The 17716-nt window shown below is 36.7% G+C and overlaps 1 protein-coding gene across 3 annotated transcripts in view; it reads left to right on the top strand.

The window, feature by feature from the left end:
• The window catches only part of dclk1b (doublecortin-like kinase 1b), a 50189-nt gene extending 32569 nt beyond the window's left edge, over positions 1-17620 (top strand). For 2 of the 3 annotated variants that reach the window (XM_058412827.1, XM_058412829.1), the window contains 10 exons: positions 2075-2162; positions 2328-2497; positions 3879-3998; positions 4734-4880; positions 6366-6499; positions 6615-6692; positions 7752-7848; positions 8475-8555; positions 8652-8765; positions 14295-17620. In XM_058412827.1, the coding sequence (XP_058268810.1) occupies positions 2075-2162; positions 2328-2497; positions 3879-3998; positions 4734-4880; positions 6366-6499; positions 6615-6692; positions 7752-7848; positions 8475-8555; positions 8652-8765; positions 14295-14501 (1236 nt within the window). In that variant the 3' untranslated portion in view covers positions 14502-17620. Of the gene's footprint in view, positions 1-2074; positions 2163-2327; positions 2498-3878; positions 3999-4733; positions 4881-6365; positions 6500-6614; positions 6693-7751; positions 7849-8474; positions 8556-8651; positions 8766-12158; positions 12233-14294 lie in introns of all 3 variants that reach the window. The other variant, XM_058412828.1, reaches the window with a different exon arrangement.
• The last annotated feature ends 96 nt before the right edge of the window (positions 17621-17716 follow it).

The following is a 17716-nucleotide window of genomic DNA, read 5'->3' as shown; positions in this document are numbered from 1 at the left end:
TGAAAATAAAATGTTGAGTTGATGTACATGTGCTTTTCAGATTTATTTTAATACACAGTTTAATGCAGACATCGGTGCTAAAATTTAGATGACGTCCTTCACATGGCATCCCTCAGAGATCCATCACAGATCTACAGGCTATTTAGCTTTTCTGTAGAAAATACAGTATAGACAGTCAGCTGTACTGGTAGATATGACATTCATTAGATGTGTTTAATATTATGCATCTGTGAACATAAACAGGATAATAAAATGCATAGTAGTAATAAATAAGTAAAGGAAGTGAATAGTTATGAATAGGTTTCCTTACTGTGTGTTCCTCTAAGAAAGTAAGTAAGAAAGTGAAATTAATAAGTAAATGTTTGAAGAAGTCAAACCAAGCTAAAATATTCCGCTAGCTAATTTTCTTCATACTCACGTGTATATGTTGATCACACGTATAATGCAAAGCGAGCTCACAGGTATTTCTTCACATTTTTAGCGCTATGTAAAATAAACGACATCCCGTTCTTTTGATGATTTTTGTTATAATCAAATAAATATTTTTACTCACATTTTGTATTTTTCATGCTGTTTAATTAATGCTGCATTTTTTTTGGCTTGGCTGATCCTGTACATTTATTTACAGTGTAAATTATCTATATTATTTTATTCATTTTCTGCCCAAAATATTACTTTAAACATAAAGGCCACTCACATATAGTGAGCCATGTTATTTTACGGTTAAGATATTCACGAAGTTCTCAGTTTTTCTTTCCTACTAAAGAAAATCATGGACGATGTGCAGAACCTTTTATTGTTTAAGTTCTTTCGATTCCAGCAGGCGTATCTGATGCTTGTATCGTGGTATCCTTTCATCAGTACAATTTAACATACACACATAATATAACATTCGTATTAAACAGCCAGTTGGAATAAATGCTAGTGTGTCGATTTGAGCAGCAGCAGGTGGTGAGAATACTCTGGCATGGTGCGAGTGCAGGAAGCTGTACTGAACTTCACCGTACCGTACCTGCTTCCTGGCTGTTATTCTCAGCACGTTTAGGACCGAGCGTTTCTATGGAAACTGCTGTTTTTATTCCTACAACGTCTCTGTCCTGTACCATATGTACAGCAGGAGGAAGTGTGAGGAACACCACAGTTTTGGAGGGTTTTATATTTCAGGTGTTATGGTAATTTTCCTCTTGTCTCCATGGTAACTTGGATGCTGTGCTTGGACCCGACATTTCGGTGAATCTTTATTCAAGGGTTTATACGGCTGTAGGACACCTATGTTAACACTTTTATTCCAGAGGAACCAAAATGAAATTTGCTCCTGTTTTTGCTGTGTTCATGTTCAGCATTAAATGTCTTTGCCATGTTCCACTCCACAGTGGTGGTTAATATGAAGCTCATATGGAAGTAGAATTTGTAGTGTTTTATAAGTATTTCTGTTTTTCACTAGCCTACTAAGGGTTAATATGTTCATAGAAAAGTTTCAGGTTAGTTTTTTTTCACCCAAATGTTTCTATCTTCATAGTAAATGTTGATATTAAACCAATTTCTGCTCCCTGAGATGCCCCAAGTGTTTGTTCATAACCAGCTAAAATTTCATCTATCTATCATTCACTAAAATACTGTGTAAGGTTCTCCAACAGAGGGAAAAGGACACGTCTAAAACACACTGAAAGCCAACAGAGTCCTGACTCATTTTATATCAGACTCACAGCCTGAACATCATTTATTTCTTTACCCAGAATGCAAGTCCATTTCCATTCTAGTGGTAGAATGAACACCAGTGTACTGGTTAAAAGGGTTAACAACTAACCTAACCTAAACATGTATAAATCATTTTAAAATTAGATTAAAAGTGAATGTTGTTGGGAAGAGGTGACACAGGGAGAAAATCTGTGAGTATTATGTGTATTATAATTATCAAGATAGATTTCTACTAAATCCTAGACCAAGTCAAATAATTCCACAAACCTGCAGCTGCATAATGTTTCTAGTTTGCTATGCAAATAAAGTGAATATGTTGTGTGATTCAGCTGTTTTTATTTCACTCCATTACTCTTTAAAACTCCGTGTTTGGCAGAGCTCCCAGCACAGCGGCTCGTCTCTCTCTCTGGCTTCTACTAAAGTGTGCAGTTCCATGGATGAAGGTGACGGTCCTGCAAGCGAAGGTAATAACACAGAACTTCTTTGGTATTTTGACACCCAATTGCTTCATACAATTGAATGCAAAAAGAATTTTGCTTTATTTGGTCCAAACTGTGTAGAGACCTTTGCAGCTCATGCTCCTCCACAAGCTGGTCCGTGATTGACAGTTATAATGTGATGTTTTGTAGCTGAGGTGGTGGAGGAAGGCCCTCAGGTTCCTGCCTCTATAGCTGAGAGGTACAGGGTGGGCAGGATGATCGGAGACGGCAACTTCGCCGTGGTGAGAGAGTGCGTGGAGAGATCCACGGGCCGAGAGTACGCACTCAAAATCATCAACAAGGGCAAATGCAGAGGCAAGGTGAGATATGGACATGACATCACTGAACTGCTTTTAGAGGTGTTCTAGCATTACTGTGGCTCTTGAAGTGAGGTCCTGGTTCCTTCACAGGATCATGTAGCATGTGCAAACTGTCAGGGATCTTCTTTTTCTTTATTTTACCACCAACCATGCCAACAAATCAATAATGTATTGATACATTATTATTTATTAAACTAGATAATTAGTCTCTTAATCCAAACCTCAAATAATCCAATAATTACCCTTTTACCTTTATGTCATCTTAAATCTAATTTAAATAAAAAATGGAATCTTTCAGTGGTCTGTTTAGGATTTTTATTGCAAAACTTTAATAAAGCTGATATTGAATAGTTGAATTATGGGCATATAGTTGAGCACAATTTAAGAACTTCTGATAAGAGATATAAGAGTGTCATGATACACTCATGATCTGGTCATGATTCGATTTAATTCAATTTAATTCATGATACTGGCTTCACAATTCAATTTAGTTCAGTTCTCATAATATTTTGAACAAATTTTTAGGAAGGAAAATTTATTTATTTATTCATTCATTCATTCATTCATTTATTTATTTATTTATTTATGACTCAGTCACGAGCAATGCAAAGCGATTCTCATCTGTATTTCTGTCTGTATAAAACTTAATGATTTATTTTAATTAAATAATGATTTATAATAATAATAATAATAATAATAATAATAATAATAAATAATGATTTATTTATTTAAATTAAATAATTTTTCCAAAAAATAATGCAATTGAAAATTCTCTCTAAAAAGTTGTCTCTCTATATAAAATGATGGATTAAAACATAATAAGCTTCGTTACACAATCTATGGTATCATTTCAGCTAGAATAGAGCTCCAAAGTCGGCTAAAATGCCCGACTTCAGCGGCATCTCTCTTTCTCTCTGGTGCTGTAGATTGCAGAGGCATGGAGCTGGTGTATTTGAAGAGCTCTTTTAAACCCTTTTAACATAGTTGTTTTTCTCATGTACTATACAGTAGATTTTAAACCCATGGCTTGAACCAGATTGGGACCTCTAGTGTTCAAACAGTGCAATTGCATTAGATTAGATGAATAATTCATAGTATGTTGATCTCCGACTTGCACACTGATCACATTTTTTGGTGTCAGGATGAATTTTTACACTTCTATAAGGGATTGCTAATAGGGATTTGGTTGTAGTTAGAGTGTCAGAAGGTTGGGATTTCGAATCTCAGGTCCACAAAGATGCCACTGAGCAAGGCCCTTAACCTTCAATTGCTGAGTTGTATAAAATTAGATAAAAATGTAAGTCGCTCTGGATAAGGGCATCTGCTAAATGCCAGGAATGTAAATGGAACAGTCATGGATGTATGTTGTGTACGTGCACAGGAACACATGATCCAGAACGAGGTGTCCATTCTGAGGAGGGTGAAACACCCCAATATAGTCCTTCTGATCGAGGAGATGGACACCTACAGTGAGCTCTACCTGGTCATGGAGCTGGTCAAGGTAACAAATTACTTTCCAAGAAGTTCAATATCCAAAAATGTCTATTGAATTTGATTTATTTGATGCATAAATGCATGAATTTCTGTAGTTTTATTCTGCTCTGCTGTATTGCATTTAGACAGGTTTCTTTTGCCATTTTCAATATTTTAAGTCTATTGTACTCTGACTAACATGGCGGCTAATTTTAGTTAGATAATAACATTTTAATTGATTATAAAGTGCAAAATTATACAGTATATACCTGTATACACGGTGCTGGGTATCATGTATAGTTGTGTCATTTTGAGCAGCTTATTATATCGTGTTAATGTTGTGTATTAATTTCAGTCATCTCTTACAGGATGAGTTCATCAATTTAATAAATCAATAGTGAAAAATAAGTTTGAAAAGTTTCATAATAAAGCAACACTGTCATTTCTCCAGACCCTATCCGTAGAGATCTAACAGCAATGTCCCTAATTCGTCTTGACATAAATGGGTTAGAATAGAAGAGGGTTGAATCGGGAGGTCTGAGGGACATGGCTGCGTTTCTCATTTGCATATCGATGCATATTCATTACATGGTTGCATCTGTTGTGAGGATGAAGGTGTCAACATTTTCTAGGCCATTTGAACAAGTATTAGAAAAACAGTCTCATAGGGTTAGGTTTAATGGGTTAAAGTGGCAATGTGAAGGTCGTGTCATAGTTTTCTTATTTTGTAGATCATTTTCTTGAGGTCTGTGTGTGTCTGCAGGGTGGTGACCTTTTTGATGCGATCACATCCACAAATAAGTACACGGAGAGGGACGCTAGCGGGATGCTCTACAACCTGGCCAGCGCTATCAAGTACCTTCACAGCCTGAACGTCGTGCACAGAGACATCAAACCTGAGAACCTGCTGGTACGTACTTCACTTCTAGTAACCAGTTAAAGTCTTGGATATGTATCAGAAAGGTGGGGCATGTTTACTACAAACCTCCATGATCCAAAAACACTGAAAATTTGTCTCACATTGCATCCAATTCTGCTGTAAAGTCATTGTGGTTTGTAGATAATATACATCAGCATTTGTCAGAATGAAAGTCCACAACAAGGGGCAGTGAAACTGTTCTTGATGAGAATTAATTAGCAATTAATTAGGAACAGTCACTTCGAGGTAATACTACAGAATCAACAATGGTATACAATACAACAACCACGAGGGGCGGTGGTAGCTCAAGTGGTTAAGGCTCTAGGTTATTGATCTGGGTTCAAACCCCAGCACTGCCAAGCTGCCACTTCTGGGCAATTGAGCAATGCCCTTAACCCTCTCTTCTCCAGGGTCGTTGCATCATAGCTGCCCCTGCACTCTGACCCCAACGTCTTTAGCTGTGATATGCAAAAATAGAATTCCACTGTGCTGTAATGTATGTGTGGCGATAATAAAGGCTTCTTCTTCAACCATTCATATAACATGACACTAGACCGAGCTGAGACACATACAGGAGTCAGAATCATACCTTACCAGAAGAGAATAAATTCAAGATCAAGTGCAAGTTAAAGCAGATGAAATTACTTCCACTTTTATAGTACGATTGTTCATTGTTATCCTATTAGGCTGCATCCAGAGTTTCCTATTAGCTTTCCTGTTAAATGAAAAAGAAAAACGCCACATGGTCCTAGTGCTTAAATCCTGATTAAGTTCAAACCCATTTCTGTAATAATTTTGTTGCTCTTAATATGATAACAAGCTGAGACTATAATGGTTTAAAGCATCGTTCGATCAGGTCATCTCGAGTATAAAGATTTGGTTGATTCAGGTGAGACTGATTTCCATTACTTATTAGCCTTGTACTGGAGCTTGGTAATCCATCATCATGGCTGATTTTTACTTTTTTAATTTGGTATCCATTCAGTCTGAGCAACAGAGCACTGTTAGTAGTAATGTTACTGTTCCACTTGTTGTTGCTGTCATTTTTCCTGTTGTTATGGTTTGTTATCCTACTGTTGTTGTAGATTTTGTATGTGTACTGCAGTGAGAAAATATTAGAACCTGTGCTATGAGAGAGAGAGAAGAGGGGGAGAGAGAGAAAGAGAAGAGGGGGAAAGAGAGAGGAAGTAAGAGTGTGAGGAGAGAGAGATTATAGTATCAGGGAGGTTGCTAAATCTAGACTTCTAAGCACATCCTCTCACCCACTCCACTGATAGCAGTAAAAAGCCGCTGTCAGGGAAATAGTGAAGCTGTGTGTGTGTGTGTGTGTGTGTGTGTGTGTGTACACAATAGATAACTATATCTATACTATATCTGACAGTTTTAACCTTATGAGAACTAAAAATAAAATAAATAAAATGTTCTTTTTATGTTAATAGATAGTAAAATAGTACTGTGTGTGTGTGTGTGTCTAAGGTCTATGAGCACCAGGATGGCAGTAAGTCTCTGAAGCTGGGTGATTTTGGCTTGGCCACGGTGGTAGATGGTCCTCTGTACACCGTGTGTGGCACCCCGACATACGTAGCTCCAGAAATCATCGCAGAGACCGGGTGAGTGACCGCTCACACCCCACCTTTCTCCATCAGCCCTACATTACACACAATTCCTGCAAAATACCGACACTGTGCACTGTTACCCTGACCGAGCACGCTTTCTCTCCGATAGCTACGGCCTAAAGGTGGACATCTGGGCTGCCGGTGTCATTACATACATCCTGCTCTGCGGCTTTCCTCCTTTCCGTGGGTACGTAGCAGGAGTCATGAACTCTGTTAAATGATTTTAGGGTTTAATAACAATGCCCACAGTCTTAGAGGATTAATTCCTAAGCCAGCCATACAGTTTACATACGCTTCATATTGGGAATATTGGTCATATTTTTGGGCGGCTGGAACGGATTATCTGCATTTACATTATTTCTGATGGGAAAATTCGTTACACAATACACATTCACCTTAAACTCTCCTCTAGAACCAATTAAATTCATTTGCCGAGATTCCGGTGTGACGTCCATTACGGTGTTTGGCTCCCCCTGGTGGTGCAGAAACACAATAACAACTCACACTCAAAACTAAGATCTCTAGTAGAAAGAGATTAAATTATTTTCACATGCTGCAAAATGACTTGCAGGTTAAAATATCTTGAGTAAAATCAGATTAAACATAACACTTAAACATTCTGGAAGTTTCTAAGTATTTCAAGCTTGAATCTAGTCTTGTTCTATTGGCAGATAATAAATTATCTACTAAATACAGAATATACATAAAAATCTACACGGTGATGTTGGCAAATGTAACTAATATTTCACTTCATTCTATTGCTTTTAAAAAAAATCTAAGATTGTGAAGCCTAAATATAAATAATTTTACTTAAGTGTGATAGTTTTATTATAAAAGTGTCATTTCGGAAAAGTTAAATGACCCGCCAGGAGAATAAAACAATAATTTGAAGCTTGAAACTGATGCAAGTCCAAAAAAAGGTGTAATATAGGCGTCTTATATTTGTTATATAATCTCACAGTGAGAAATATTAGGAAATATTTCCTTTCCTCAAGATATCTTCACTTACTAAGATGCTTTGCGAACATTTTTGGATACTAAGGAATATTTGTAATATAACATTTTAAATAGAGGAGTCTTATTGGAGTGTATTGGGAACAGTGAGAAAGAGTAAAGCGAAATAAAAGCAAGAGACGAAGAAGGCGCCAAGTAAAATAGGTTTATTTACAAAATAGCTATAAAAAGTTTTTATTCACACAGCAGGTTTGCTCATCTTAAATGGTGTTGGTGTGTGTGTGTGTTGTAGGAGCACTGAAGATCAGGAGGCTATGTTTGATCAGATCCTCACAGGACAGCTGGATTTCCCTCTGCCATACTGGGACAACGTGTCCGACTCTGCGAAGGTACACACAACCCTGAGTGTGTATTACTTGTGTGAGGTTTTTAGTTTAACTGTGAAGCGAATCTTCATCAGAAGGTTGTGAGTTCAAACCACAGCTTCCACTGCCGGGCCCCTGAGCAAGGCCCTTATTGCTCAGTTGTATAAAATGAGATAAAATGTAAGTTGCTCTGGATAAGGGAGTCTACCAAATGCCTGGAATGTAAACGTAGTAGAAGTTTCGGAGAAGAAGCCCGAGTCGTGCTGCTGAAGCGTCCTCTACTGATATCAGAGAAGCTTTTTGCCAAAGAACCACACAGAGACAAAAATTTACTGAGGTGAAAAGTGAAACACAAAAAGACATCAGCAGAAGCAGAGCTGGTGGTCAGTGGATTCACTGGAGGTTTGGTGAGTTTATGAATAATGAAAATGTTTATCTAATTTACAAGGCCCTTAACCTTCAATTGCTCAGTTGAATAAAAATGAGATAAGTCGCTCTAGATAAAGGCGTCTGCCAGAAGTGTATGATCAGTGTCTAAAACCTTGTGGATATTTACTGATAACAGTTTGATAACTATTAAACATTATGAAGTTATTGTGTGAACAGAAATGAGCTGGTTGAGGATCTGTAACTCTCTCCACACTTTGCAGGAGCTCATCACGTGTATGCTGCAGGTGGAGGTCGAGCAGAGATACACGGCTCTGCAGGTGTTAGATCATCCGTGGGTCAACGTAAGCTAGATTTACTAACTCATTCCTACGCATGATTTTACTTCAGCTCTGATCGGATTAAACCTGACGTGACGCGCTGCTTGGTCTCTTTTCCAGGACGATGGTTTGTCTGAGAACGAGCATCAGTTGTCAGTGGCTGGAAAAATCAAGAAGCACTTTAACACAGGGTCCAAGTCCAGCAGCACAACGCCTGGCGTCTCTGTTATAACAGTAAGAAGCTTTCTATTCATTTTGTTTTTTACTTTCACTCCATCTCATGATGCTTCTGCCGTTTCCTCTTTAAATATGTACTCAAAGCTTCAGCTCTCTTTATCAAAGACTTTCTGCCTGTTTTTGGACAATCAGAAATTTGTAGTTATTTAAGAGTATATCTGTTTTTATTTAGCATATTAGGAGCAATATATTCATAAAAAAACAAAAAAAAAAAGTTAGTTTCTTTCCACACAAATGTTTGTATCTTCAAAGTAAATGATGATCTCAAACCCATTTCCGCTCTCTGAGATGTTCCGAGTGCTTGTTCATCTAAAAAGCAGCTCAGATTTGATCTTCAACCAGTAAAATTCTGTGTAAGGTTCTCCAACAGAGGGAAAAACACACGTCTAAAACACACTGAAAGCCAACAGACTCGTTTTAGATCGGACTCACAGCCTGAACATCATTTATTCATTTCTTTAAAAGTAGATAAATGTCTCGATATATGCGTAATGGTCTTACGTAACCTCATAACAAAATATTAGATAACTTTTCCTTTAAACATGTCTTTCCTTTGCAAGATATAATTTTTTGCAGTGAAAATATTGACGGAAATTATTTAATATTCAAGTTTTTCCATTTGTAGTTATTTCTGTATTTCACGTGTAGAACGTCGCTAAGTAATTAAACACGTTTTATATAACAGTAGTCGTTCCTTAAACGGCTTTTCTTATTCGTTCTTAAAGTTGGAAAGAGCGAAGTCCTTCATCAGTGTCAATGACACTAAAGGCTCCGGCCCCCTCTTTATACAAAACCTCTGTCTATAGAACAAATTCATTCATTTCAATTCATATCAAAAATTATAAGCTTTTTTGTTTCCATTCAACAGTGCTGTGGCACTTTGGCTACGGTTCAAAATTAAGCAATATAAAGTAGTTAAATAGTTAAAGTAGTTAAAAGTTAAATTCAGCTTCGAACACAAAAGTATTTGCACCCCTGAATCTATATACATGCTCCTGGTGTTCAGCAGTATTTAGAGCATCATATTAAAGGAAGCAGTTTCTCTGCAGAACATTTAAAGCTATATTATTGGTGCTATGGAACTGTCATGATTTCCACTCATGCCAAATAATAAACAGAACAGGAAATGGCCTCATTTAAATAAAAAGATTGATGAAGGAAGCATAAAACACTCAGGTCTGATCCGATTATTGGAATTTTAGGAATATTGCGCTTCATTACACCTCCATGCTTTTTGTCTTATTTTAATATAAACTTAATATTGATTAGATTTGTTGCTGCAATCCACCGAGGCACTACACCTTTGTGAATTTATTTATCAACTCCAGAAGTATTGGCACCCTTCATTACGTGAGCTAAAGCTAAAACATGTAAGCACTTCCTGGTCTTGTCAGTCATTACAGACAAATATTAATTGGCATGTGCCAATAATTATGGAATGAATGTTTATGCAATAAAAATATGTATAATATTTCTGAACTCACTTTATGTTTACGCTCATGAAGGGTGCCAATACTTCTGAGAGGCCGGTCGAGCCGTGTTGAAGCATTGGCAGGATCAGGGAAACGTGTGAGAGTGTGGCTCCTGACTCCATCGTGTGCTCTTTTTGATCCACCACTTTTCATTTTCCTTCAACTTCCTCCTTCCTTTTTCTCTCTTAATCACTGCTGCTGACCTCATTTCCTGTTCGCTGTTAATCCTCCTCTCGCTGCCACTGTGGTGTCGACTGTCAGCACTGTTGTCCAGGGAAAATCTGATAGAAAGTTTTCCTTTTGCTTCTCATTTTATTTATTTATTTATTTATTTATTTATCTATTTATTTATTTAGCCCTATAGCATACATATTATAGTATGTATGCATTTCTGACACAATAAAAAACTCCTGCACATTACATTCCACTCAAACCCTGCACCTAAAATTAATTTCCCAGTTTTACATCCATTCTGCTTTCACCAGAAATGTGTGAATTAATTTTTCTTTTTATTTCCTTATATGGTAATGACATGTCTTAAGGGACTTTTCCCCTGTAATTTTATTTTGTAGATTTTTTTTTTGTATATTGATTTGTCTAGTTATTCATTTTCAGTCACTTCTCTTTTTAAAAATAAAATTTTACTTTTATGAATTGTTTCTAAAGGTGGTAATTTTTTTTAAATCCAATAAATAAAGAATAAAACACGACGGGACGTTTCACATCTGCAAACATGATTCCTTTTAACAATAACGACACGTCCTGAAGTGTTTTATTCCTTTTATACCACAGCAATTTATTCCTGATGGGAAAAATGATGCATTTTATCCATTTATAGATACTTTTAATCTTTTAAAAATCTTTTAATATATAATCAGATGTTATTAACAGCAGGTCTAAACACTCATTCCTTCATCTGCTTGTTTCCATGCAAAAAAAAAAAAGCTAGTTACATTACTGGAAATGTACAACGCTTAACTTTTGTACAGTTACAGCTACACCGATCAGGCATAACATTATGACCACCTGCCTAAAATTGTGTTGGTTCCCCTTTTGCCGCTAAAACAGCCTTGACCCGTCCTGCACTGTGTATTCTGACACCTTTCTATCAGAACCAGCATTAACTTCTCCAGCAATTTGAGCAACAGTAGCTCGTCTGTTGGATCGGATCACACGGGCCAGCCTTTGCTCCCCACGTGCATCAGTGAGCCTTGACCGCCCATGACCCTGTCACCGGTTCACCACTGTTCCTTCCTTGGACCACTTTTGATAGATACTGACCACTGCAGACCGGGAACACCCCACAAGAGCTGCAGTTTTGGAGATGCTCTGATCCAGTGGTCTAACCATCACAATCTGGCCCTTCATCAAACTCGCTCAAATCCTTACACTTGTCCATTTTTCCTGCTTCTAACATCAACTTTGAGGACAAAATGTTGACTTGCTGCCTAATATATCCCACCCACTAACAGGTGCCATGATGAGGAGATCATCAGTCTTATTCACTTCACCTGACAGTAGTCATAATGTTATGGCTGATTGGTGTAGATCTCGTAACAAAAACAAATTCAACTTTTTTATATCAGCAACTTTACATTTTTATTTTAAAGTTTATGTAGAGCACATACAAGTCCATGTAGAAGATGTTAATATAGTAGAATGACTATTTTTTAATTGAAAATTAAACATCAGTGCTGTGGTATAAACAATCAATAACCAGCATGTGAATGTGAACATTAAGAAACTGTTTGCATTAATACATCATATTTTTTTTTCTTTCTAAACTATATTAATCTTAAGTCTGCTGATCTATTTAAATAAATGAACCCCAGCCGTAAGCTCAGTAGCTCCGAGTCGCATCCAGAACAGGGTGAAAGTGCTAAAGTGATGAGTCTTGCACTCGTTTCTCTCTGCTCAGCCGGACGACGGGTTTTCCATCAAGCGCTCAGGGTCTTTGGACTACTCCTCCCACCCGGGGATGTACTGGATAAGGTACGCCAACCTGCAGTGCCAGTCTCCAGTGTCTCCATGGCAACGTGCTGCTGGCAGTCTCCATCACATCCTCTCCTCTTTCTCATCGCTTCTCTGAGCAACATCACATCACATCATATCACAGCTCTGCTTTTGCCCACTGCATCAGTTTTATCTGTCGCTAAACGTCTCTTTAACAAACTCCACTCCGACACCTGATCGTCAGCTTTCAGTTTGATTTGCCGCGATTTGCTGCGTCTGGGGCCGAGGCTCTTCGGTCAGAATGTGATGAGAGCGCGTCTTACATTCAGATACATGCTGGCTGGCTTGTAATGCAATACAGTGCTCCTTTTGTGCTTCTACCTGTACGAGTTTGGTGGGATTTATTTATTTATTTATTTTCAGATTAGTGTGACGTCATCTTCCGGGTTGGTGCAGCAGAAAAACTATAGCTGTGACAATACATTATGCTTTCTTGGCCTCCGTAGGCAAGAGTTCATGAAAGTGTAATTGGCTGCTGTTAAAAGTGTAATTGGCTGAGATCTTTGGTTACAAGAAATGGGGAGGGATTATTCTCAGCCCTGTCAATCAGAGTAACATTAACCAATCAAGGACATCTTTAACCTTAAGTATGTAGAAGAGGGCAGAACGTCTCTTAGAGTGTTATGTAGTTAATTTAAGCAAAAAAATATGCACAAACACAAGCCTCCCTGGTGATGGAGAGGTGTCTTGTGGGTGGGAATTGACAAATTAATTAATTTAATTAATTTTTGCACAGATATTCCTTCTTATAAGTTCAACATGACATGGTCTCTAGTTCATTTCTTTTAGGAAATTGTTTTTCTTTAACAAGGCTATACAAGCTTATATACAGGTACACTATATGGCCAAAAGTATGTCCACACCTGACCATCATGCACACCTGTATGTGTTTTATTTCCCAAACTCTAGCTACCAAGTACACAATTGTCAATATCTTTGTATGCTAGAGCATTTTAATTTCCAGAAACTTGAACTAAGATCATCAAACCTGTTCCAGCATGACAACGATCCTGTGCACAAAGCACAGAGCTCTATGGTTTATGAAGGTTGGAGTGGAGGATCCTTAGTGTCCTGCACAGAGCCCTGACTCTGAATCAACCCCATTGAACACCTTTGGATGAAGAGGACTGAACCCCAAACTTTCTCACCCAACATCAGTGTCCGATCTCACTAATGCTCTTGTAGCTGAACGAACAGCAAAACAGAAAAGAGTGGAGTTTATTATAACAGCAAACAGCTACCTAGAGATCCAACAAAGTGTAAAATGGGCACATGACCAGCTGTCCACATGCTTTGGCCGTATAGTGTACACAGAATGACTGAAATATTCCTTAATCAGTCTCTCCAAGATTTCACGATTTTTTCAATTATAGAAATTAATGCAAGATCAAGACATTGTCCATTGACGTTGGTCAAACATGAGTACAACTCTCATTACATACATGTCTTCACTGGCTGGAATTTAAAAGAAGAATCCTGTACTTGCAATTTAACCATTTCAAATCGTTTAAAGCAGAAAAATGTCAGCAAATTTTGAAAAATCTACTGTCAATCAATCAATCAGTCATTTTTGGCTGGAACTAATTATATATATATATATACATACATATACATATACATATACACACACACACACACACACACACATCACTCTGAATGAATTAAACTTAGACATATTAATCTATTCTCTGTCCTTAATGACACAGTGATCCTATTTCACCAATTTATCCATCTCATTTTATTTTATTATACATATACACACACATACATGCATACATACACACACACACACACACACACGTTATCAAATGTTATGATTCTTCACGATAGAGTGAGCTGATTGAGTCACGAGTCACGCTGGAGTCAGAGTCGAGTGTTGATGTTGCAGTGTTTAAAAGTTGGGGATTGTGTGTGTGTGTGTGTGTGTGTGTGTGTAATACAGAAAAATAGAAATGAACTAACAAATGAATGCTAAACAAGCTGTGCATGTTTTTTTTTAAGCATCTTGATCTAACAGCTTCTTCCTCTGCTCTTTCCTCAGACCACCGCTCTTGATAAGGAGAGGCAGATTTTCAGACGAAGACGCCACCAGGATGTGAAGTCCACCACCACTCGCGCTCCACACAGCAGCTTCCTGTCGAAGCCTCTAGCCGGCCCCAGCCTCTCCCCTGCAGAGTTTACCTCCGAGTCTGAGGACTTCTCGCCCAGCTCCGCCGAGACTGTGCGCTCCCCAACCTCACCATTCTAACCTAAAATCTCTCTCCTAGACACACACACACACACACACACACACCCTGAACAGGGCCTGAGCAGCAACCTAACATGTGACAGGAAATAAAGAAAAGCTCTCATTTGCATGTTTTGAGCTGGAACACTTCCTGCAAAATCTTGTATTCATAATGCATTTGAAACTGATGAAAATAATCTTTAACTCTATGTAGCATACATAATACTTAAAAACCTACACAATACACGCTCATAACACATTATTAAGCAAGACATGACTTTTTTTAATAATGTGAAGGTAAAAAAACCCAATAATATAGTTTAAATAAAGTAGTATTTTTGTTTATAAAACGATGATACATTCTAATTTCTCTTCTAGAAAATTAAATAGATCTTTTCTGACCTAAAGATTTTATTAGTTATATACACAGTATACATCTTGAATTGAAATGAAAACCAGGTATGCTTCTTAAAAAGACTATAAAGAAGAATATTAAATAATATTTATATCCTGTTCAGAAATGTGTAAAATGATTGTGAAATATATAAATTTCCAAATCATATGCTATTCGGGCTAAAAATGAGAATGAATAGAAATAAGAAACAGAAATAATATAAGAAATGGAATATTGATGTGGAATTCTATTATATTATATATTACCAGCACAGAATATAATAAACAGTACAGATGAGCATTAAAGCATATTAACTGGAAGGTTATAATGATTCATGACATGCTTTCTAAAAGTTCTTAACATTACATTAAAGGTATTATGCATGCTACATGAGCATTTTGTAATGCATTAAGAATACAGGATGAATTAAAAGGTGTTTGAAATCTGTTTTAAACTTAATATAGTTATTAGTGTAGATGTAAAGAGTTATAAAAAAAAAAAAAGAGAAAGATCAGATTCATTCACTCCGTGCAATCTGTACAAGATTTAAAGTATTTAAAAGAAGCACAATGGCTCCATTAGCTCCTGAAGAAATAACGGCGTGATCGCTTTCTCAGATTTAGACTTCTCTTATTTTGCTGGAAACAAAAGCACTTGGTTTGGTGTGATAGTGAAGCACATGCAGCACAATGGAACAGTTTTTGGCCTCGTCCCATTTCCCAAAGCTGTCCATATGAATATACAGTATAGATATATATTAAAAATAATAAATTCGAAAGAAAAAAAGGAGGGCAAATATATGGAGCAAACAGCCAGGTGACGAATTCAATCTAAAGTTCAGACAGGATTCAGAAACCTTCTAGACCTTAAAAGAAAATAAAATCAGAAATCTTCCGGGAAACCAAGTAAACTCTTCATTTCTTTAAAAAAAATATTTATGTTTCACCATTTCACTCTTTTACACACTCTTTTATAATCCTCTCATTTCAAGTTCTTGAAATATTTAACCAACATTTTTGATCAGAATCTGTAGTAGGTTACATTACAGCTTTATACACTACACCATACTTAGTAGATAAGATGGTTCTGACCTTTATTTATTTATTTATTTATTTATTTATTTATTTCTAATTGACGGGTGCTATTTTAAATAGACTAGAAACGTTTACAAAATGGCTGATCCTCAAATCAATCCTTCGTCGATCATCTCAAGCGTGCGCTTTTCAGCGCGGTCGGAAACACAATTTACATTGAAAATGAATAAATCCGGTGATTTACACCTCATCAGATAAATCTCAGACTTTTACAGCGAACAAACAAAAAAAAAAAGTCACTATAGACGGAATATAGCGCTATAGAGAAGATAGTTACGAGTTTCTTTTTTTTGGGGGGGCGGGGTTTGCATGCACAGAACCGATATTTTAATATTTATCTACAACGAAAAGTTCCATGAAGAGTTATGACTTGAAAAAGAACGAAGGCCTGAACGCTATATAGGAGATGCAGTTATTAAAGCAAAGGCATGTTTTAATATGAAGTAATATCCCGTTCAAAAGGAGGTGTAAAATTCACACTGATTATTTTTCACTCTAAATATCGTCTACACTGTTTCAGCATTTTGTCCGAAAGGTGCGCAAACTTTTGCACACAGTTCTTCACATACTCAGATGTTCATGGTAGATATTGTTGATTCATTTGAAGTCAGATGTATACTTTTTATCCGTTTGTTGTTATATCAAACATCGTGGAACGTCCAGGAGACAGGTTACTTCCTGTTCCTGTAACATAATGCTTAAAAAAAAAAAAAAAAAAAAAAAAAAGCTGTCAAAAGCTGCTGTTGAAGAAAATTCTAGAAAAAACAAAAAATAAAATAAATAATCACCAAATCAAAAATTCTGCAGCACTGTGCATTAAGTTGTGAATGTAATAGATTTTATTTATTTATTTAATTGATTCATTTAATTAATTAATGTAGTAATTTACTCATTATTTAATTAATTTAATTTATTTATTCATTTATTTATTGACATGTTCCATATGAATGTATCTTTCGTCAGCCGAAACAAAACAAATTGGCAGAATAAAATCTGGAGGTTCGCTAAAGCACAGAAATGATCACAGACGTCTTAATTGCCTTAGTTAAAATGTTAAACTGTTTCTGAATGTGAAACTTTTGTAAACAACGAGTTTAGCTGCATCAAAATTCCTGTTTGTGTCTTAAATAATGGCCTTCTGGAGGTTTCTCGGAACTTCTAGATGTTTCTCTGGAAGTCTCTCAAGCTACCTACGTATAGAAACACTGACTTTTTCCTCTGCTGTTTTCTTCTTCTTTCTGTACATTTTTTCAAAACACATCATTTGAAATGGAATATAATGTGTAATGTAAAGTTTGTAAGAGGCTTTGGTGATGAACAGGTACGACATTGGCATCAGCACAACGAGTAGCACGAGCACAAAAGAACAGAATGGCCTTTTTGTTTAAAAAGCTACATTTAATCTAGCAAATCTTCAGTAACGAGTCTGTAGATAGGACACTGGTGATCTGTATGAAATTCATTGCTACTTCTTACTGTTCCAGAAGTCCAGATAGCTGTACGATCGTCGTCTTTTCATTTGAATATGTGGTGAAAAAACACAGCTTTTCTCCTGAACGTGAGCAGGAAGTGGCTTTGCTTCCAAGTAGCATTTATTTGACAGTGGTGCCCTCAGCAACAAGCCAAACATGAATAAACTTTTTCCTCAAATAGACCTGCGTCCTGGTTTTTAATGTCTGGAAGTGGAAGGAGGACACACAATAAAAGTGCCATGTTGTTATACTGACTTCATCTGTCATTATTTTTTT

Source organism: Hemibagrus wyckioides, linkage group LG17 (assembly GCF_019097595.1).
Source record: "Hemibagrus wyckioides isolate EC202008001 linkage group LG17, SWU_Hwy_1.0, whole genome shotgun sequence".
Taxonomy (NCBI): Eukaryota; Metazoa; Chordata; class Actinopteri; order Siluriformes; family Bagridae; genus Hemibagrus; species Hemibagrus wyckioides.
The sequence above is the reverse complement of the archived record's forward strand: the minus strand, read 5'-3'. Positions and strand labels throughout refer to the sequence as shown.